The sequence below is a fragment of the Clarias gariepinus genome, chromosome 1 (genome assembly GCF_024256425.1).
Source record: "Clarias gariepinus isolate MV-2021 ecotype Netherlands chromosome 1, CGAR_prim_01v2, whole genome shotgun sequence".
Taxonomy (NCBI): domain Eukaryota; kingdom Metazoa; phylum Chordata; class Actinopteri; order Siluriformes; family Clariidae; genus Clarias; species Clarias gariepinus.
This window is the reverse complement of record NC_071100.1, coordinates 6,741,543-6,763,978: the sequence shown is the minus strand read 5'-3', so window position 1 is coordinate 6,763,978 and position 22,436 is coordinate 6,741,543. Positions and strand designations below refer to the sequence as shown.

At 45.9% G+C, this 22,436-nt stretch overlaps 1 protein-coding gene across 1 annotated transcript; it reads right to left on the bottom strand.

The window, feature by feature from the left end:
* Positions 1-5,015: 5,015 nt before the first annotated feature.
* On the bottom strand, positions 5,016-19,805 carry LOC128510322 (activity-regulated cytoskeleton-associated protein-like). Its single transcript, XM_053482563.1, has 2 exons — positions 18,758-19,805; positions 5,016-5,026 (listed from the first exon to the last, which is right to left on the bottom strand). The coding sequence occupies exons 1-2, from the start codon at positions 19,803-19,805 to the stop codon at positions 5,016-5,018; spliced, it is 1,059 nt and encodes a 352-aa protein (XP_053338538.1).
* Positions 19,806-22,436: the final 2,631 nt, after the last annotated feature.

Below are 22,436 nucleotides of genomic sequence, written 5' to 3'. Positions count from 1 at the left end.
TACAGCAAAGTAACCCGAGACGTTCCCTTTCAAAGGCTACACTCGATGCTGCGTGAAAACGCTATGGGAACGAGAATACCAACGCCGCCGCACTGCAAGTGTCTGGACCCCAAGGTTGTGTAGCGTGTGCGCACAAGGCCAAAAAGGTCTCAGAACTATATCTGGGAAGCTGACTCGAGGGCCTGTGAGCCCGGAGTGGCATGATCATCCAGATTATAAAATCTAACAAATGTGTGCGGAAAGGACAACCCTCCATGTCACACACTTGCTGCAGGGGAATACTTCTTGCCAGTGCAATAGATGAGGCGATCCCCCTGATTGAATGAGCCCTGATTCCTAGAGGCGAAGTGAGCCCACGAGCCTCATAGGAGAGGGCAATAGCCCAGTGTAGTGGGGGCCACCCCCCGTTGCGGCCCCAGACCATGTAAAAGCTGCTTTGACTTACGCCACTAGCTGATGCGGTGGACGTAAATCTAAAGAGCACGTACTGGACAAAATAGGTGAAGTTCTCCTGCTCCGAAGCTGTAAAGGCGGAGGACAGAAGGCTTCATAAACAATAGGATGCATATTGGAAAATGTGTGCGGAGAGGACCAACCCTCCGCGTCACAGACTTGCTGCAAGGGAATACCTCTTGCTAGTGCAATTGATGAGGCGATTCCCCTGGTTGAATGAACCCTGATTCCTAGAGGCGAAGTGAGCCCACGCGCCTCATAGGAGAGGGCAATAGCATCTCTCACGCCGCTTGCGGCTTCAAAACATGTAAAAGCTGCTCTGACTTATGCCACTGGTTAATGCGGTGGACATAAATCTAAAGAGCACGTACTGGACACAGTAAGTGAAGTCTCTCCTGCTCCAAAGCTGTAAAGGCGGAGGACAGAAGGCTTCAGAACAATAGGATGCATATTGGCAAATGTGTGCGGAGAGGACCAACCCTCCGCATTACAGACTTGCTGCAAAGGAATACCTCTTGCTAGTGCAAGTAATGAGGCGATTCCCCTGGTTGAATGAACCCTGATTCCTAGAGGCGAAGTGAACCCACGCGCCTCATAGGAGAGGGCAATAGCATCTCTCACGTAGCTTGCGGCTTCAAAACATGTAAAAACTGCCCTGACTTACGCCACTGGCTAATGCGGTGGACGTAAATCTGAAGAGCACGTACTGGACACAGTAAGTGAAGTCTCTCCTGCTCCGAAGCTGTAAAGGCGGAGGACAGAAGGCTTCAAAACAATAGGATGCATATTGGCAAATGTGTGCGGAGAGGACCAACTCTCCGCATCACAGACTTGCTGCAAAGGAATACCTCTTGCTAGTGCAATTGATGAGGCGATTCCCCTGGTTGAATGAACCCTGATTCCTAGAGGCGAAGTGAACCCACGCGCCTCATAGGAGAGGGCAATAGCATCCCTCACGCAGCTTGCGGCTTCAAAACATGTAAAAGCTGCTCTGACTTACGCCACTGGCTAATGCGGTGGATGTAAATCTGAAGAGCACGTACTGGGCACAGTAAGTGATGTCTCTCCTGCTCCGAAGTTGTAAAGGCGGAGGACAGAAGGCTTCAAAACAATAGGATGCATGGTGGCAAATGTGTGCGGAGAGGACCAACCCTCCGTGTCACATACTTGCTGCAAGGGAATACCTCTTGCTAATGCAATTGATGAGGCGATTCCCCTGGTTGAATGAGCCCAGATTCCTGGAGGCGAAGTGAGCTCACGCGCCTCATAGGAGAGGGCAATAGCTGTCCGCTCCTCTTAGAGAGGTAACACCATTTAAAAAACCATCTTAAGGGTCAGAAACCTGAGGCGCTGACTCTAGTGGTTCAACAAGGGGCACAAGCCAGAGGACAATTTTTTTCTGCAGAAACTCCAGCACTGAAACAATTCGGCAGTGGACTGGGTCTACCTGCTTCGTCATGCACCAGCTTTTCAAATACATTCTATTTGAGGGGAGGCAGTCCTAGTACTTAGAATAGTCTTAATTACGCTGGCTGGAAGACCAGCTTGACTTAGAGTCGGAGAGTAGTAAAGGGGACATTTGTTGATCTTGCGAGGCAAAGAGGTCCACCTACGCTACATGAAATTTTCCCAGAATGTAAATCGCCCTGAGGGACAGGAATCTGGTGCGCTAGCTATTTAGCGGCGCGAGCACAGTCAGCCCTGGCGATTAATATATGAGACTGCCATAGTGTTGTCCACCCGCACTAGGACATGGTAGTCTCAACTGCTGGAGGAAGTGCTTTAGGGCCTGAAATAGAGCCATGATTTTGAGGCAATTGATGTGCCGCGCAAAAAGATGGCCTCTCCAGCTCCCTTGGGCTGGACGGTCATTTAAGACCGCACCCCAGCCCACGAGGGAAGCGTCTGTCGTTAGCATCTGTGACAACAAGACGAACTTAGAGTGGGACCCAGAGTCAGAAACCGGGGTCTGAACCACATAGGAAGGGTACGAAGCACCTGGCGCGTAGCCCTTATTGGGGATTGGCCCTAGAGTAAAATCCCCTGGTTCTTAGCCACAACTGAAATGCTCTCATGTGCAGAAGGTCCAAAGGTGTCACCGTGGATACAGCTGCCATGAGAGCTAAGATCTCTGAAAGTGATGGTCACTTTCTGGTCTAGCTTGATTTCCTTGACGGTGTTGAGAATGGATTCGACACGAGCGGGAGACAGCTGTGCCCGCTTACGCCCAAATTCCATGTGACACCCAAAAATGTTGTCCTCTAAACAGGAAAGAGCATGCTTTCATGGCATTGGATCTCAATCCTAGGAAACAAAGATTAGCTAGAACGACATGCTGATGTCGAAGCGCTAGCTTCTGAGACTGGGCCAGCCAGTCATGTAATTCAATACGGATGCTCTGGAGTCGTAAGAGCCAGAACTACATCCATGTATTTTGTGTATGTGCGGGTGAAAAAGCTAGACCAAATGGAAGGACCCGATACTGGTAAGCTTCGCCCCCGAAAGCGAACCTCAGGAACCTCCTGTGTTGTGGCAATATTTCCATTGATTTATTTTTAGATAGCGGTAAGGCCCGCAAAATCTAAAAAATTGGACTCAGCCCCCCGTTCCTCTTGCACTTTCCGGTTTCGTGGAGGTGGAGACCACGCCATTGAAACGCGGAGGGTGATGTGAGAACTGAATCCTGTAGTTTCTCTGTACAGTGCTTAGTGCCCAAGGAGATATACTTGGCAGTAGCTTCCACGCTGCCAGTTTCTCAGAAAGGGGCAAAGCTCAGCGGCTTGGTTAAACGGGGGGGATGTTAGATGTTCGGCATCCTGAAACACGGCAGGAAAAATCCGAAGAACTAACAATTTTATTGGAGACTGGAGTTGCCCGAAACACCAGTGGTGGCGGAGCAAGAACACCAACCTCCTGGGGGTGCCAGGGAGAACACTTCATTCTTTAAAAGGAATTCTGCGTGCCTCTCCCCATTGGGGGGCCACCCCCCACGATCCTGTTGAACCTCAGGGCTTCTTTGTGAAGACAATATGCCAGTCTGACCTCTTTTGAGGCGGATCTCTTCTTGTGTGTTTCATGCCTCGCAACAGTCAGACCCGGTCGAGACTGGGTGGCCGACAGTCCTGACTCTTGAGCAAGGCGGGGAAGGAATTTCCCGAAGGCTTGTTATATAACTCCGCCTCATGAACCTAGTGGCGATCGAGTTAACGACATCGCCAAGTAGGCCGGGAGGCGAGATGGGGCATCAAGGAGGAATACACGATCCTTTTCCTTAATGCCCCTGAGATTCAACCACAAGTGCCTCTCCGCGGAGACCATAGCAGCCATAAAACGGCCGATAGCACGAGCCGTCTGCTTTGTTGCACGAAGAGACAAGTCTGTGGCCCGGCGTAAATCCAATACGCCTTACCTTGCAGAGCCCCGCCAGTACTCAAGTCTCTCAGCAGGTCAGCCTGGTAGGCGTGCAAAACCGCCATGGTGTGCAATGGAGCACCAACCTGACCTGCTGCCTGAAAAGCTTTTCCCTCCAGGGAAGATAAAAAGTCTACACAGCTTGAAAGGAAGTAATAGCTTTTCAGGAAGGATGATGTCCCAGAAGAGAGATAGCCTGGAAGCGTCTCTTCTATCTGGGTGTCATCATATAACTCCGCGTTACCTGCCGTCTTTTTTTTTTTTTTTTTTTTAAATATTATTTTTAAGTGCTTAGAGCTATTATCATCTCCGCGAAAGCAAGAGAGGATGTTTATCCTTGCCCATTCACAAGAAGCGCGGCGCGCGCTTGCGAGCGGACAGAGGGATTTCCCGATCCGAGAACGCGAAAGAAAGGAGTTTTAAATCCGTCTCTCACTGCTCTGCCGGATGCACGTGTTTAAGCCCCAGGAATGCGCGGCGGCTCGGAATGCGAGGCGCGCGCGTAGCACTTAATCGAAGCAGTAAAGTGTAGAGATCGCCCTCCGATATGGATTATACACACGGAGGGACATCTCGTTTAAAACTCTACCATATCGGTGAGTTAAACACTTTCTTATTTTGCTGGTTTAAACACACACGCAAACACAACAAGGTCAGTGAAGACAAAAGATCTGAGGAATGTTTCCGGTTCACTCCTATTTATAACCTGCAGGTGCGTCTCATCAGATGACGTCACCCGACCGAGGTTATATAAGCCAAAATTTGGCGTGTTTGATACACACATGCTTCACAACCGGCAACATGACAAGATGTTTCCCATAGCGTTTTCACGCAGCATCGAGTGGAGCCTTTGAAAGGGAACTCATTTATACTGTATGCATGTGGTGTTTGTCAGGAAGATCCACTGGAGGGCGCTCTGGACCCATGGGACTAACTTTGTTCAGGACTTTTGAAGTGTTATGCTTATTGCCTGCCATGCGGAAGGCCCAAAATCAATTCCCAGTATAGTTCATTTGCTGTGTGCTTAACACTGGTACTCTGTTTCTCCTGCATTATCGACTGTTGTTTTAAGTCTGTCTGTGTTGCCTTTTCACTGTTCAGAAGAATCAGAATCAGAATCAGAAAACTTTATTGATCTCGCAGGAAATTGCTTATGTGATGACTGCCATAACACACAAAGACACAGAGACACAAAAACAATATTAGATAAAAGTAAATAAAATAGAATAAATCTAAATAAAATCTGAATAAAATCTGTAAAAAGAAACAATACAATATACAGACTATGCTACACACAATATCTCTCTATCTGTAAGTCCCGCAGCTGAGTGAAAGACTACTGACATAAGTGGAAGTTTAGTATGAGTTATTGCACTTTATAACAAAATTAGTGGTAATTAAATACTATTAAGTAATATTAAATAATAAAAAGTAATATTAACCAAGTGGTAATCATATTGCACATGAATTATTGCAAGTAAAAGTGATTTAGCCCCCATTTAGAGAACAACAAATGATATTGCACATAAAAATATGTGCAATGTTCTTACACCTAGTAAGAACATTGCACAGTATTGCAGTAGAAGCTGATAATTTGTGTACCAGAAAAACAGCCATCCTGTGCCAAGCTCCAGCTCACAGGTCAGAGTGACGGTGTCTCCAGTGTAGATATAGGATTCACTCTCAGAGTTGGTTGTATTAACTGGATATTTTTATGGATCATACCCAAATTCAACAACATCATCTGAACATAGAAAAGTGAGGATATTTTTTGAAAAATTTACAGATCCATCTAGTTGATTCAGTCCCACTGTGAAACGAGGATCAGCCTGAATTTTTACTGAAGGCAAAATGTAAATCTGTGAAGAATCCAGGTGAGGTTATCTGGAAGTGTAAAAAGAGTCATGTCACCTGAACTTCTTTCTTTTCAGGTAGAAACGTTTCATTACACATCAAAGTAGCTTCTTCATTAGAGAGCTGGGAGAGGGGGGTGGACTTAGGTGTGGCTTTCTTTGTGGTCTTGATCTTTGAGGTCTTGATTTTCCTGGGGATGGATGGATGGATGGATGAATGAATGAAAAGACAACATGAAAAATAGGACATAGGTTGTCTCAAAATAGAATTTTGGACAGAGTGGATGGATGGTTCAGGAGAGAGTGGGGAAAACCTATCTACCTAACAGGAAAGAAGTCCAGTTTACTTGACTCATCTTCCAGAACACAAAATTTAGCATATAAGTGCAGTGCGGCATTGGAGCGCAGCATCTCATTTCCGCTTTTTCAGGGAACAGGGTTACAGCAAAGTAACCTAAGACGTTCTGCACGAAAGAGCTATGGGAACGAGAATACCCAGTCCGCCGCACTGCAAGTGTCTGGACCCCCAGGGTTGTGTCGTGTGCGCACAGTCCCCAAGGAGTCCTAGACCCTGCGAGTCTGGCATCCAACCATGACGCCTGACCGATGTCTTGCGGAAAGGCAAGCTGCCGCATGCCATGTTTGGAAGGCCCTCTTGCCGGAGCAATAGATGAGGCAAGCTTCCTGGTCGAACGGCCCTAATCACTAGAGGCGAAGTATGCCACGCGCCTCATAGGCTAGAGCACTAGCATCTTTAACCCGACTCGTCTAATGGTGGCTGCACTTGGGCCGCAGCCCCACGACATATGAAACCCTGCTCTAATTTACGGCCCTGGCTTAATGCAGAGGTGCGCTGTAAATTAAAGAGCATGAGCTGGACACAGCGAATGAAGACTTACTGCTCCGGAGCTAACGGCGGAGGACAGAAGGCTTCGAATGGCTTTTTTTTTTTTTTTTTGCAGAAACTTCCAGCACTGTAACAGTTTGGCAGTGGACTGGGTCTACATGTTTTATGTCCTGGAATTTAAAAGATCCTGAAGGACAAAATTTGTCCTGTCCTCCTAAGCTAGGGCACTAGCATCTCCAACCCAACTCGTCTAATGGCGGCTGCCCTTCGGTCGCGGCCCCAAGACGGATGAAACCCTGTTCTAATCTACAGCCCTGGCTTAATGCAGAGGTGCGCTGTAAATTAAAGAGCATGTGGCTAATGGCAAAGTCTAAGCACAATAGAAAGGCTGATAAGGCCCGTGAATAAGCCTGCAACTAAGGGGTGCTTTCCACCAGCCCCATCAGTCAGGACGTAGGCAAGGAGCGGCTACGTATGTTCTGAGTGTACTAGGGCAAAAGCCTGAGGTCAACTTTCTTGCAGAAGCTCCAGCACTGAAGCGGTTCGGCAGTGGACTGGGTCTGCATGTTTTGCCATGTCCTAGTGTAGTTTTCCACGCTAGGACATGTTAACATCCTGACTGCTGGAGGGAGTATTTCAGGGCCAGAAATAGAGTCATCGTTTCGGGGCAATTTATGTGCCGCACGAGCAGATGACCTCTCCACATCCCAGAGCCATCAAAGGCCGCACTCCGGCCCCTAAGGGAAAAACGTCTGCCGTTAGCAACTTGCGACGACAGGACGGACCTAGAATGGGACCCAGGGTCAAGGACGAGGGTCTGAACCACATAACAAGGGTACGAAGCTCCCGGTGCGTAACCCTTATTACCTCTGGGGATTGGCCCTTGGATGAAATCCCCAGGCACTTAGCCACCACTGAAGAGGTAAAAGTTACTTCCTGCTTAGCTTGAACTCCTTTAGAGTGTTCAAAATGGACTCGACGCGCGCAAGAGACAGCTGTGCCCGCATTGCGGTCAGATCTCACATGACACTCAATGTATGCTTTGTGTAGGAGAGAGAACGCTTTCCGTGGCATTGATACTCGATCCTAAAGAAAACTAGGTGAGCTACGACAACATGTCGATGGCGAGGCGCTAGCTCCATGAAGAGGGTACGAAGATCTCGGCCCGTAACCCTTGTTGCCTCTCATTTGCTGGAGGGAGTATTTCAGGGCCAGAAATAGAGTCACCGTTTCGGGGCAATTGATGTGCCACACGAGCAGATGACCTCTCCAGCTCCCTTGGGCTGGGCGGCCATCTAAGGTCGCGCTCCGGCCCCTAAGGGAAAAACGTCTGCCGTTAACAACTCGCAATGACAGCACGGACCTAGAGTGGGACCCAGAGTCAAGGACGAGGGTCTGAACCACATAGAAATGGTACGAAGCTCCCGGCGCATAACCCTTGTTGCCTCTGGGGATTGGCCCTTGGATGAAATCCGCCGGCACTAAGCCACCACTGAAACCACTCTGGGAGCAGTGACGTTACCACCTCGCCTAGCTTATACTCCTTTAGAGTATGCTATAATGAATTCGGCGCGCAGGAGACAGCTGTGCCCGCATTGCGCTCGGATTCCACATGACACTCTACCTCATACCTCGTGTAGGAAGGAGAACGCTTTATGGCGTTAGGGCTCCACCCTAAGAAGTGAGGTGAGCTAAACACAGCAGGAGGATCCTGAGCACCTAACACTTTGTCCTAAGGATACTGGTTTTCCACAGTGCTTCGTGCTTAAGGAGACATAGCTGGCAGTAGGTTCCCCGCTGCCAGCCTCTCTAAAGGTGCACGGATTTTAACAACTCGGCTAGATGGGTGTGTTAGGTGTTCGGCATCCTGAACATAGAAGGAAGGGACTACTATATATATATATATATAAAATATGGCAAGCCATTTAGGAAAATACTCATGAGAGAATCAAATAAATTCTATACATATTGAATGGATTCTGAATGAATTGATTGAAAACTTGATATATATTGAATGAAATGTCTGAACAAATAATGAAAATAACTGGGTTAATGCCACTTCCTTTGTTTAAAGTAAAAAAAAAGCTGCATTAATGAACTAGTAACAAACTGACAAAATTTCTTAGCCCCAATGCAAATCTAACATGCACAGAAAGTAAAGGATAAACTATAAATAAATCACCTTGAGCATGGGCCACTGGTATAAGTGAAATCAGCACTAAAGAGGGAACAGAAAAAGAACAAAAATGTTTAGTCTGTTAATGAAAACATCACACTGTAGCCACCAGAATCTCACAAGATTCCTTTGTTTCAATTCAAAAATCTAAACTAAGTAACCAAATATGTGGCAAAGACTATTATTAATGTGTGATCTTAGCCCTGGGACGCCCCAACATTCAGCATGTCCTAATTGCACAATACACTTATCGTTCATGTCATTGATTAGTGTTTTGAATGTTTGCTAGTAATGTTTGCATGCACCTTAACTGGGAAGAGACACCCATTGGTGATGAGGTACAGCCTGTTATTGGCCACACCAAGCTTTTAGACATTGCACTGTGGTTCCTGTAATGTGTGCGATGCTCGGTAGACAGTAAAGGTCATTATTCGCTTTTATAAACTTTCTGTTTATTTTCGGGATGTGTGTGTGTGTTTGAAGTGGCAAATTTGTTACAGTGTATGAACTTTACGTAGGAGGGGTGTAAATTTCTGCAGCATTGACGGTCCAGATGAGCCCAGTGGCTTTCATCACAGTATTTACAGTAACTCATTCAATAACAACTACTTCTTGCCAGATTATTGTTTGCCTCAATGCCCAATTCTCCAGCGACATTACCTGCCTTGCCTCTCGAATCTTGATTTACACATTATTTAATTGCTTTAAGTCTCAGGTAGCTCAGTGGTTAAGGCATTGGACTACAGTTTGGAAGGTACCACATTCAAATCCCATGACCACTGTAATCTCCAGCATTAGGGGTGGGGATATCTAGTGGTGTATTCCAGGACAAAAATTTGTTCAATATTTTCACCAATCTGACCTCAGCAGCTCAGAATCACTCCTAGGAATTACACTCAAAGTTAATTTTGGACTGAAATTATTAGTCCTAGCTTAGAGTCGGACATAAAAGTTATTTAAGTAGCTTCCTTCCTTACTTCCAGTGAGGAGTAGGACTGCACCAAGGAAAATGCATGGCATCACTTTGTAACACTTGGATTTAATTAAACCACTAGTTACTTTGCTACGGGGTCGAGAATCAAAATACGGGTTTTTAAACAACACTTCCGGTATTGCGCAATCAAGACAGGACAAGTAAAGACGCGACACAATAACTATATATAAACCAAACCAAAGTGTATTAAACCAAACAAACCAACAAACAAACAAACAAGGTGCACCAAAACCAATATATACAAAATATATACAAATATAAACAATGTATGTATAAACAACGATGTATGCGGGTGTGTGAGTGTGTGTATGATTGTCCAGAGTTAATGATATTGCAGTGTGTGAAATTATGCACGGGAGAGATTGGCTCGGCCTCACCGGTATTGATGACAAATCCGGGAGCTCGAGCAACGGAACGAGAGGTGAATTGTTAGTGTCTATGAGGAATAATCCGACCGGGAAAAGTACTCCTTTACAACCATCCAACAACCTCTCTCTCTGAAAAACAGCGCGCTAGGTAAATCTCTCCGTCCCGAGCCACTTGCCGGTTCCGGCTTTATACCGGCACACGTGACCCGCCGCCGCTTCCGGGTTCTCTCGCGCTGCGATCGCGCATGCTCGCGAGAGCTTACCCCGTGACCAACACTGTCTATGGGGACAAATAAAACGGGATCGGGCAATTTTACGAGCACAGGTGAGTAGCATTAGCTCCTTAATCCATTTCCCTGTTAGTTAAAATGCCCTTTTATGTGGCTGCGCTACATAGACCCCCCCCCCCCAAGCCTCCGGCGTCTGAGGAGAACGTCCGTAAAAGCACTTCAGATTAACCACGTTTACTATATCAGTTTTTTGTGGATTGCCCCAAGACACTGTGTAGTTAATTGGTCCCTTTTTGTTTTTTATTTCTGCTGGTCCCTCCCACTTGGGCGCTAGCTTGGCAGAAAATCTTTTCGCTGCGGAGGAGAGTGGGTGAGTTTTTATCCAAACTAGATCTCCTGGTTTAAAGTGCGCATCTTTTCTCCGAGCACTGTAGTATCTAGCTTGTTTGGACTGTTGTTGTTTTACTCTTTGTCTCACCTCCTCCATGATAAGTCGTTGTCTGTCCAGTAGTGAGTAGGCGGTGTGATCAGGTGTTGGAGGGTGATTCATGAGCCTTTTGAGTGGCCCTTTTAGTTGCCGACCCAGTGTGAGTTCTGCAGGTGTCTTTCCAGTAGTTTCCTGTTGGGCTGTATTGATGGCAAATCTGAGCTCTGGTAACCATTGGTCCCAGTTTTGGTGATGGTCCCCGACGTATGAAGCGATTATCGTCTTTAGAGTTCGGTTAACTCATTCCGTCAGGTTTGTTTGTGGGTGGTAGCTCGTAGTTAGCTTTTGGACGCTCCCCCAGGTTTGGCAGAGGTGTGCCAGCAGCTGAGACGTAGACTGTGGTCCTCGATCGGAAACTAGATATTTGGGGACTCCCCATCTAGTAAAGATTTCCTCTCTTAGTACCTTCACCAGTTTTGGCGTCTTTACATCCCTGAGGGGAAACATCTCCACCCATTTGGTGAAATAATCTACCACCACCAGCAGATATTCATTTTGCCTTTTACTTCGGGGAAAAGGACCCATGACGTCCAATCCCACGGTGTGTCCTGGCTCTGGAACCTCCGTGCTCTGTTTTCTGTTTTATACTGTTGACACACGCTGCAAGTTCTCACATAGTGCCAGACGTCTTTCCGCACCGTAGGCCACCATGCTACATCTAGTAACCTCAGCAGGGTTTTTAGTTGCCCCAGGTGTCCTCCCAAGGGATTGTCATGATAGTAGTGTAAAAAGTTTTTTATTAATGACTGGGGGACAACTAGTTGAAATTTTTCTCTGTGTCTTACCGGTACCCGGCGATATAACGCCCCTTGGTGACGTTCGAAAGAGACCCTCTGCTCTCTTGTGCTTCGTGGCTGGTCTTTCGAGAGCAGCTTCGTGATGGTGGGGTCCTCATGTTGGGCTTGAGTTATCTCGCACAGGTCGTTTGGTAAGTCAGATGAACATTTAGAGGTTGTGATGGCGAGACATGGAGCGGTGCCCACTTCTAACGGCGGGGGCGCCCGGGATAGCGCATCTGGTCCCAGATTTAAGCAGCCTTTTCTATGATGTACTGTAAAAACGAACTGTTGTAGGCGTAACGTCCATCGGGTGAGACGAGAGCTGGTTTTCGGGCAGTTGAAGGCCCATGACAGGGCGGCATGGTCGGTAAAGACCTCAAAAGCCCGACCTTCTAGATAGTGCCTCCATTTTTCAACAGCCCAGACCACGGCCAAACACTCCTTTTCTGATGTGGAGTAATTCTGCTCAGCTCCTCTCAACATTCGTGAGGCGTAAGCTACCGCTCGTTCTCCTTCTGCTGAAGTTTGGGTGAGGATGGCTCCCAGGCCCACTTCGCTGGCGTCGGTGTGCAATTGGAACGGCAGATTTAGGTTGGGTTGTATTAGTACTGGTGGGTTTTATAGTGCGTGTTTGATGACATCCATGCTGTTCTGGCATTCCTCGGTCCACTCCCATTTTACTCCCTTTCTTTTTAAATTATTTAATGGAGCTGTTATGTCTGCAAAGTGGGGAATGAACTTGTGATACCAGCCCGCGAGACCCAGAAAACGTTGAAGTGATTTTAAGTCTTGAGGAGGAGGATATTCTGCCACCGCCTTTGTTTTCTCCGGGTCTAGCTGCACACCTTCTTCAGAGATGACATGACCAAGGAACTTCAGCCGCCTTTTGAAGAAATAACACTTCTTCATGTTGAGGGAGAGATTGGCTTGGGTGAGTCCCGGAAAATACTGCGCTGAGATGCATCCTATGTTGTTCTAGTGATTGTGAGTAGATAATGATGTCATCTATATAGACGAAGCAATATTTTCCTCTTAAATCCGCCAAAACTTTCTCCATCAGTCGTTGGAACGTTGCAGCTGCGTTTCTGAGTCCGTAGGGCATGGACCGGAATTGAAACAGACCTTTGGTAGTGATGAAGGCGGTCTTCTCACAGCTGTCTCTCTCCATCTCCACCTGCCAGTAACCGGATTGCAGATCCAATGTTGAGAACCAGGAGGCGCCATCCAGTGATTCAATGATGTTGTGTATTAAAGGCATTGAATATGCATCAGGTTTGGTTTTGCTGTTCAATTTTCTAAAATCTACACAGAAACGGTAAGTCCCATCGGGTTTAGGTACTAAAACAACAGGTGACGACCATGACAAACATGAAGGTTCGATGATGTTGTCCTTCAGCATCTGGTCGACTTGATCTTCTATATCTTCCCCGTACGGGCCACCACTATGTAACACTTGGATTTATTAAAATCTCTAGTTACTTTGCTACGGGGTCGAGAATCAAAAAAATGGGCTTGTAAACTACACTTCCGGTATTGCGCAACCGTGGCGGGACAATACAAGACGCGACACAAAACTAGATGTAAACCAAACCAAAGTGTATTATACAAAACAAACCAACAACCAAACAAACAAGGTGCACCAAAAACAATATATACAAAATATATACAAATATAAACAAAGGGGTGGAGTGTAAGCGTGTGTGTGTGTGTGTATGATAGTCCAGTGTCAATGATATTGTTGTGTGTGAAATGGTGTACGGGAGAGATGGCTCGGTCTCACCGGTCAAGATGGAAAGTCCGGGAGCACGAGAAAACGGAACGAGAGGTGAATTGTGAGTGTCCAATGGGATTAATCCGCCCGGGAACAGTAATCCTTTGGATCCGCCAAACAAACTCTCTCTCTTAAACAACAGCGCTGTGAATCTCATCTCTCCGTCCCGAGCCACTTGCCGGTTCCGGCTTTATACCGGCACACGTGACCCGCCGCCGCTTCCGGGTTCTCTCGCGCTGCGATCGCGCATGCTCGCGAGAGCTTACCCCGTGACCAACACTGTCTATGGGGACAAATAAAACCAGATCGGGCACATTTCATTGCGCAGGTGAGCCGCATTAGCTCCGTAACCCTTTCCCTGCTACTTAAAATGCCCCTTTATGTGGCCGTGCTACATAGACCCCCCCCCCCCAAGCCTCCGGCGTCTGAGGAGAACGTCCGTAAAATTAGTTTTTTGTGGATTTCCCCAAGACCCTGTGTAGTTAAGTGGTCGTCTTCTTTTCTTTAATTCTGCTGGTCCCTCCCACTTGGGCGCTAGCTGTGCAGAAAACGTCTTTGCTGGGGAGGAGAGTGAGTGAGTTCTCATCCCAACCAGTTCTCCCGGGTAAAAGTGCGCTTCTTTCCTCCGGGTATTCTGATATCTGGCTTGTTGGGATTTAGGATGTTTTACTCTGTGTTCCACTTCCTCCGTGATGAACTTGTGTCTGTCCGGTGATGAGTAGTCTGCATGAGTGGGAGTAGATGGGATATTGGTGAACCTTGCTAGTGGTCTGGGGTTGTCTGTTCTGTGTCGTTGACAAACGCTGCATGTTCTTAAGTAGTGCCAGAGGTCCTTTCGCACCGTCGGCCACCATGCCACATCTAGCAACCTCAGCAGGGTTTTTAGTTGCCCCTGGTGTCCTCCCCTGGGATTGTCGTGGAAGAAACGTACAGTAGTTGATCAATTGGAATGGTTATTACCGTCGCGCTCACCGCCGCGTAAAAACGTCAGCGGCCAAAATAAATCAGTTGCATTTCAAAGTCATTCGTAAAATGGCCGCCAGGTGGCGCAAAGTGACATTTTCGCTCGTTGCCGTAAATACAACAGTGACCGTTATACAGCGTATCTCTGTATCGTTTTATTGTTATTTAAGTTCTGGATTATTTCAGGTACTTTAAACACATTGTTGGGTTGCTCATGTTGGCTCATATGAGATGTAGTTTACAAATGAACACCTGGTTGGGTTATTTTGACCCAACAACTGGTTTATTCATTATTCTTTCCTTTCTCCAAATATCAGCCTGCAGAATGTTTGAAATATTACTGTTTATTGTGTTACGGGTGTAGTTTTAAGAGTTGTTTAGGCAGGAATGCGTGTGTATACAGCTCAAAACCTCCATCAGTTATTAAAGATAGCGGCTATTTAGAAAACATGCCCAGTGATTTCTGAGCTTCAGGAAATCTCCCGGCGCTCTGCGCATAACGCCGGACCAACTCATGTCGGAAAGAATTTATAAACGGTTTCTAAACATGGGCTATTGTTTTTTTACTTATAATATTTGTTAATTTAATTTAAATGAGGTTTGGGCTCAGGACTTCGACTCGGCATCGTGATTCTCCTCTTTAATTTACTACATAGTTTTAATCAGCGCTCAGCCGCATGCAGGGAGTTTTTCAGAGCGCACCGGCAGAAGTAGACTAATGATTATGAACGTGTCGGGAAAACAGCAAGCAGACTGACTCTGACCATTTAAAAAAACGTTTGCGTTCATTTTCTGACGCGCTCAAGTTCACCAAAAACAATACAGAGCAGCGCAGCTTACAACACTTACAAAATCAGAACACTTACAAAATCACAACGTTTTTGCGTTATTGTGAGTGCGCTTAAATAAAAGTTGAGTCTTATAAAGGCATGTAGTCTTATATAGTTTTATTATATAGTTTTTGCACATTAATCTGATACAGTTTTTAGAGCCTGTCACGGCGTGCGCCCAAATCAATATCGCTCCTCGCTCACTAGTTAGGCAGCCTCCCCTTCAGACATGCGAAGCAGCGGGACCGCAGAATTACACATGACTGGTGAGCTATCGTTGCTATCGTTGCCCGGGCTTGCACCCCGTGCTATAAAATACTCTGGGTTTGTTGGGCTACAGTGGTTTTTACTACGCTCTGTGTATGCTGCGCGCGTGCAACAACGCGGAAGTGCGGCATGCAAGCAGGGCAAATGGAACGCGCCCCAGGAACTTCAAAGGAGCGAGAGGTGGGAGGGGGGCGGTCCGGCCATCCGCGGAGAGCAGAGTCAGCGCGAGCAGACGGATGGCCATTGCACTCACACCGCGTAGTAAAATCCACTGTAACCCAACAAACCCCAATCATCACCAGCCGTGCCTTATTCCGTCATGTCATGTGGGCATTATAAGCTTTGTATTGAAAACTTCTAACTAAAAAGTGGCAGCTGGCACGCCTAAAAATAGACGCAGGTTATTTTTTTAATAGTCTAAATAAAAACCCTCCGATTTAATTTCCTATAGTCTAACCAGCGCTCAACCGCACGCATAGTTTTCCCGAGCGCGAGGAATTTTTTTGTGCTAAATAATGTTTATGCAGTATAAGAATTCCTATTAATCCTGGATTGTTCTTTTAGTGTCACTATAGTGCTTTACAATGCCAGACAACATTCAAATACAAATTAATCACCCTCCCCAGGTGTGAATCGGCTGTTCTCACCTATACATTCAGGGGAACTGAAATGCACTTCTCCCCACTTTAAAAACCTCTTGAATCTGACTTTAAGTTATTTAAATTTGTGTAATTTTAATCTTCTGGATTCTAGATTCTAAAGTTAACATTGTTGCCTTTTTAATCCTTGGAATGGAAGAACTTGAGATTTTCCTTATAATAGCGTAAATTGTTTTGTTTTTAATCAGTCTATACACAATAATATTCTTTGGTATTTATTTATTATTATTTTTTTTTAAACGGGTATGGGGGCTATCTTGGTTCATTAATCTCCGTGCCTGGTTTAGGTTTAGTATTCAGTGCGCATCTGTTATATTACAACTATCATAACACTCAAATACCTTTTATTGGGGGTTAAGTGACTGATGTGCCTAACATTTTTCAGCTGAGCCTTTGTTTCACTGAAAACGACCGCGACACCCCTCTCTCTCTCTCACACACACACACACACACCACACACACACACAGAGCCGACCAAATCATTAGCACGTCCCTCCCCCAAACAGCACAGACATTTACTTTCTATCCATTTACTTACACCTGAACTGAGTTGTTTGAGTAACATGGGTCGAACCCGTTACAAATCATAACAGTCTACTGCATTTCATTCTTATAATAACGCAAAAACACAAGCGGGGCTGAAAGACCGACATCTGCTGATGCAGTAGAACGTCCTGACAATGTTTTAATTTTATGGTCATTTATTTCAGTTAATAAATCTACTATAAATTTAAAGAACACAAGAGATAAGATACAAATTCATACACGCTTTTTTTCTAATTACAAGTGATAAAATCAAAAGGCTCACTGTGTTAACATTTATTATGCTTAAATTTGATCCTAAAAAGATTTGATTTAATTTGAATTTTAGAACAGTGGCAGCTGGAACACCTAAAACAGATGCAGGATTATTTTTTTATAATCTAAATAAAATGCTTTTTTAAACGTGGGCTATTGTTATTTACATGCAATATTTGTTAATTTAATTTAAATGGGGTTTGGTCTCCGGAATGTTGAGCATCAGGATCCCCTTCTTTACTTTCCTACGTAGAATCAGCGCTTAATCGCACGCATTAAGTTTTGTAAATTCGTTTAATGTTTAATAGTAAATAATGACCCCCGTTGCGCTGTACCACCGCTCGGAAAACCTTATGAAATACAAGTTTAGGACAATTATGATGATCTGCCACGGCGTGCGCGTGTGATGGGTGTACGCCCAAATCTACTATAACTACTCCCTTACTCCGTAGGCTCCCTGAATAGGCAGCAAAGGGACTGGAGCCGCCTATTTGTGCCGGCTGGCGATAATTAACGTTAATATGATCTCGGGCTTGCTCCGCATTATAAAAGCAAGGCGCGGAGGTTTGTCTGAGGTCTGGGAAGTACGTGATGTAATGGAGAATAAAAAAAAATAAAAAAAAAAAAGCATGTCAGTGGGGAGATGTGACGCGGCCCAGGGACTTTAAACAAGGACACTAGAATTCCGCCCTTTGATCTCTGCGCTGAGGACAGCGCGAGAAAGAGCTGCGCGAGCTCCCGCGGCATCTTCACTCCCGCACCGTGCCCGCCCTCGCAGCCCCGCTGCCGAAGAGGAAAAGTGTGGTTAGGTTTTTGCGTCAGCGAGAACTCGCGCCGGCCATCGACAGCGGGAGAAGCGCTGTCACGGGGGAGCGTGCAGGAGCGCTGCCTCCGCGTGCTCAGTTCTGCCACTCCACGCACCAACACTTAGCATCAGCTGTGTGCCCGCATGCCAGTGTGGCACAGCCCCCGGAACTGCACATGCACAACCTTTATCCCATTCTTTCCTTTCTCCCTCCTTCAACACTTTCCTTCCCCATTTTGCCTAAATAAATTACCCTTTTCCCGTAAGACCTCGCCTCGTGTCCGTGCTTTATGGTGCCGCCCGTGCAACATGGGTCGAATCCGTTTACAGATCATAACAGTCTACTGCATTTCATTCTTATAATAACGCACAAACACTAGCGGGGCAGAATGACCAACATCAGCTGACGCAGTAGAACGTCCTGACAATGTTATAATTTTTATGGTCATTTATTTTAGTTAATAAATCTACTATAAATTTAAAGAACACAAGATATAAGACGACACAAAACCCTACACGCGTCTTTTCTAATTACACGTGATAAAATTTAAAGGCTCACTGTGTTAACATTTATTTTGTTTAAATTTGATCCTAATAAGATTTAATTTAATTTAAATTCTACATTTGTATCGTCATTTTAGTTCTGTGATTATAAATTTGTTTAACTACAATGTTTTACTTGATTTTATCCGCTACTACGTGCAGTTCTAAAACTCTGTGTCTCATTAATCCAGCAGAGAATGAACTAAGGCATGAGGCGTCAGCCTGTAGTTATATAGCGCCACTCAACGGTAAAAGCCAGCAAACGCACAAAGCCAAACGGTACCGCCGAGCGCGGTGACGGTAGGACCTACATTCCGATTGATTAACCACTGTAGAAAGGTTTTAATTAATACCTGGGGAAACACCAGCTGGAAGTTCTCTCCGCGTTTTACTGGTACCCGGCGATATAATGCCCCTTGATGATGCTCGAATGAGACCCTCGGATCTAGTGTGCTTCTTGGATGGTCCGTAGAAAGCAGCTTTAAGATAGTAGGGTCCTCCTGTTGGGCTTGGACTATCTCACTCATGTCGCTGGGTAGGTCGGCGGAAGCTTTAGTGTTCGTGATGGCTAGACATGGATCGTCATCCCTTTTCTGTGACGGGGGCTCTTGGGAAATGGTATCTGGACCCAGATTTAAACAGTCCTCGCAGTCTTTCTCTACCCTGGAACCTCTCTTCACCAGCTGTTCCACCGTGTTCACCGTTCCTCTTAGACATCCGGCCACTTTTGGGTTGATGTTCAGCAGGATTCGCCCCACTAGTTCTTCCTCTGAGATATCCGGCTTCCACTTTAGACAGAGGGCACAGTAGTCATAGGCAAAGTCCCTCAGGCGTTCTCCCGGCTGCTGTACCCGAGACCTTAAGTTGACTTCAACTTCCGTGAGGTAGTCCTCAGGTAAAAACGCCGCCATTAATGCCTGTTTAAAAGACTTCCAATCCTTCACCTTGCCTTTCTCCGCCTTCCACCAACTCAGAGCAGGTCCTCGTAGAACCGAGCCGAGGGTTCCTAGCAGCTCTGGGCTGGTCAGTGGTCTGATATCCAGATAATTCTCGGCTTGCTCAAGGAAGTTAAACACATCAGCTGTCTCTGACGCGTTGCCAAAGGCAGAAAACTCCATGCATATGGATGGTCGAGCATAAAGAGAAGCAGAAGGGGGTGAGACTGAGGAGGTGGACTGAGCAGAAGAGAGTGGTTGAACACAAGGAGGAATGTCGTAGATATCAGGACTGCTAGGGTGCTTTACCTTGGCCGTAGCTGTAGTGACTGAAGTGCTGGGGCAATGTTGATCCTGATATTGTTGTGCAGGGGTGCAGGCCTGTAACCTGTGGCTGGTGGGCGTACTAGTGAGACGCAGTCTCTTCATCTGGTTTTCCCAGATGACGTCACGTCGTAGAAAACAGTCAACGATGGCTCTCTCCATTTTCTCGAGAGCCTCTTGGCAGTAGCGCTTCAGCCCTTCCAAGCTCGCGTCCACTGCGTCACGAAGACTGATTTCTCGGTTGACACTGCTGTCTAGGGACTGTCTAAAATCCCGCTCTACTGAGCTCACTTTATCTGTAAGCGCCACCATATCCACCTTGCATTGATTTAGTTCATTTTGTAGCATGTGCACCACCTCAATATCAGTCACATGAGTAACAACATTATCATCATCATTGTCATCATCATGTCTATCAGATATATATAGAGAACTAATCACCGAAGCTATTTCTGTAGGGGTACAGCGTGTTAAAAATGCCTCATCCACATCATCCAGCACATAACTATCAACAGCAAAGTCAGCTTGGCTACCATTAGCATTAGCATTATTAGCGTCCATTTTGTTCAGCCACGACACAGAAAACCGGAAAATGCCCAAAAATACAGATTCCCCGTACGTACGGGCCACCACTATGTAACACTTGGATTTAATTAAACCACTAGTTACTTTGCTACGGGGTCGAGAATCAAAATACGGGTTTTTAAACAACACTTCCGGTATTGCGCAATCAAGACAGGACAAGTAAAGACGCGACACAATAACTATATATAAACCAAACCAAAGTGTATTAAACCAAACAAACCAACCAACAAACAAACAAGGTGCACCAAAACCAATATATACAAAATATATACAAATATAAACAATGTGTAAGATGTATGCGGGTGTGTGAGTGTGTGTATGATTGTCCAGAGTTAATGATATTGCAGTGTGTGAAATTATGCACGGGAGAGATTGGCTCGGCCTCACCGGTATTGATGACAAATCCGGGAGCTCGAGCAACGGAACGAGAGGTGAATTGTTAGTGTCTATGAGGAATAATCCGACCGGGGAAAAGTACTCCTTTACAACCATCCAACAACCTCTCTCTCTGAAAAACAGCGCGCTAGGTAAATCTCTCCGTCTCGAGCCACTTGCCGGTTCCGGCTTTATACCGGCACACGTGACCCGACGCCGCTTCCGGGATCTCTCGCGCTGCGATCGCGCATGCTCGCGAGAGCTTACCCCGTGACCAACACTGTCAATGGGGACAAATAAAACCAGATCGGGCAATTTTACGAGCACAGGTGAGTAGCATTAGCTCCTTAATCCATTTCCCTGTTAGTTAAAATGCCCTTTTATGTGGCTGCGCTACAACTTTTTATGAAAGCCGTAAGTTAGCTACTAGTTATAGTGGGTGTTGTAGTTTTTACAGGTTTTTTGTAGTTTTTAATGGTGGAATAGTGAAATGGTGAAATCAGCCCCAGTTGCGTTAATGCTTATCCACAGTAGACAAAACGTATAGATGCATGACTCAACTGCAAGTTATCCTAATGAGACTGCTCCAATCACAACTGTTTAAAACCCCTATAATATAGCTGTGTAGGACTGTCATAATCTAATTAAAATTACTTTGAAATGAAACCCAAACTGAAGAGAACATAGAATCGTTTTGCTTGTAGAGGACGTAGTAAAATGTAAAGAAATAATGAAAGGCAAATTCTGCTGTACTCTTACCTCTAAAGAGGTCTAAAGCAATTTGTTTTCAGGTAATTAATCAAGAGTAGTTTTAGGCTTCCTTAAGGTGTGAATTGTGGGCAGGGCTTAGCTACATATATTGAAGGTGTCTCCGGTTAATAAGAATATCCTGCAACAAAGGTAGTGCACAGAGAATTGACTCAAACTCTTGTTTACCAAGAAATGACAAGTTTTTATAGACAGTTACCTCAGTCCTAGCATGTGTCTTCAACCTATCTCTGTCTGTTCTCACAGACCAAGATGCTTTTACTCACACAGCAGAGGCAGATCTCCCAGAAACCTCATCTACCCTCCAGTACCGTCTTATTGCCCTGCACTGGTGGTAGGTGGGCTCTGGAACTGCCAATCTGCTGTAAAGAAAGCAGACTTTATCTCTGCCCTAGCTACTCATTACTCTTTTGACTTTCTGGCACTAACTGAGACCTGGATATCTCCTCAGAACTCAGCTACACCGGCTGCCCTATCCTCTGCCTATGTATTCTCTCACACTCTACGGATAACTGGCAGAGGTGGTGGTACGGGTCTCCTGTTGTCCAAGAGATGGTCCTTCTCGCCTATCACTCTGTCTCATCTCAGTTTTTCATCATTTGAATTTCATGCAGTTAAGGTAACCTCCACATCTTAGTTATTTACCGTCCTCCTGGCTCCCTAGGAAACTTTCTAGATGAAATGGACATACTTCTTAGTCTTTTTCCTTCTGCTAACACTCCTCTCACTGTTCTAGGGGATTTCAACCTTCCATCTGATAAACTCCAATCCTCCTTCCTTCTCCCTCTCCTTAACTCCTTCTCTTTAACTCTAAACAGCTGCCCTCCTACACACAAGGCAGGGAATTCTCTCGACCTTGTTTTCTGCCGCCCTTCCCCAGTCACAGATATCACTACTATTCCTCTTCATAAATCTGATTATTACCTGGTATCCTTCACCATAACCCTTCCCATTCTATGTAAACCTAACCACCAAAATGTCTCTTTTACCCGCAAAAACCTTCACTCTGTCTCCCCTTCCTCTGTGTCTTCATACACCCTATCATTCCTCCCAGACCCAGACTCCTTCTCCTCTTTACCACTAGAGACTGCGACTGAAACTTCCCTCTCCCCTCTCTCCTCATCCATAGATCTCCTTTGCCCGCTGTCATCTAAACCAAGGAAGACGTCTTGTCCTGCTCCTTGGCTATCTGATGTACTGCGCAACAACAGGAGA

What these genes read in the sequence shown, in the direction of transcription:
- LOC128510322 (XM_053482563.1), bottom strand. Translation starts at nt 19,805, where the DNA reads ATGGTGGCGCTTACAGATAAAGTGAGCTCAGTAGAGCGGGATTTTAGA.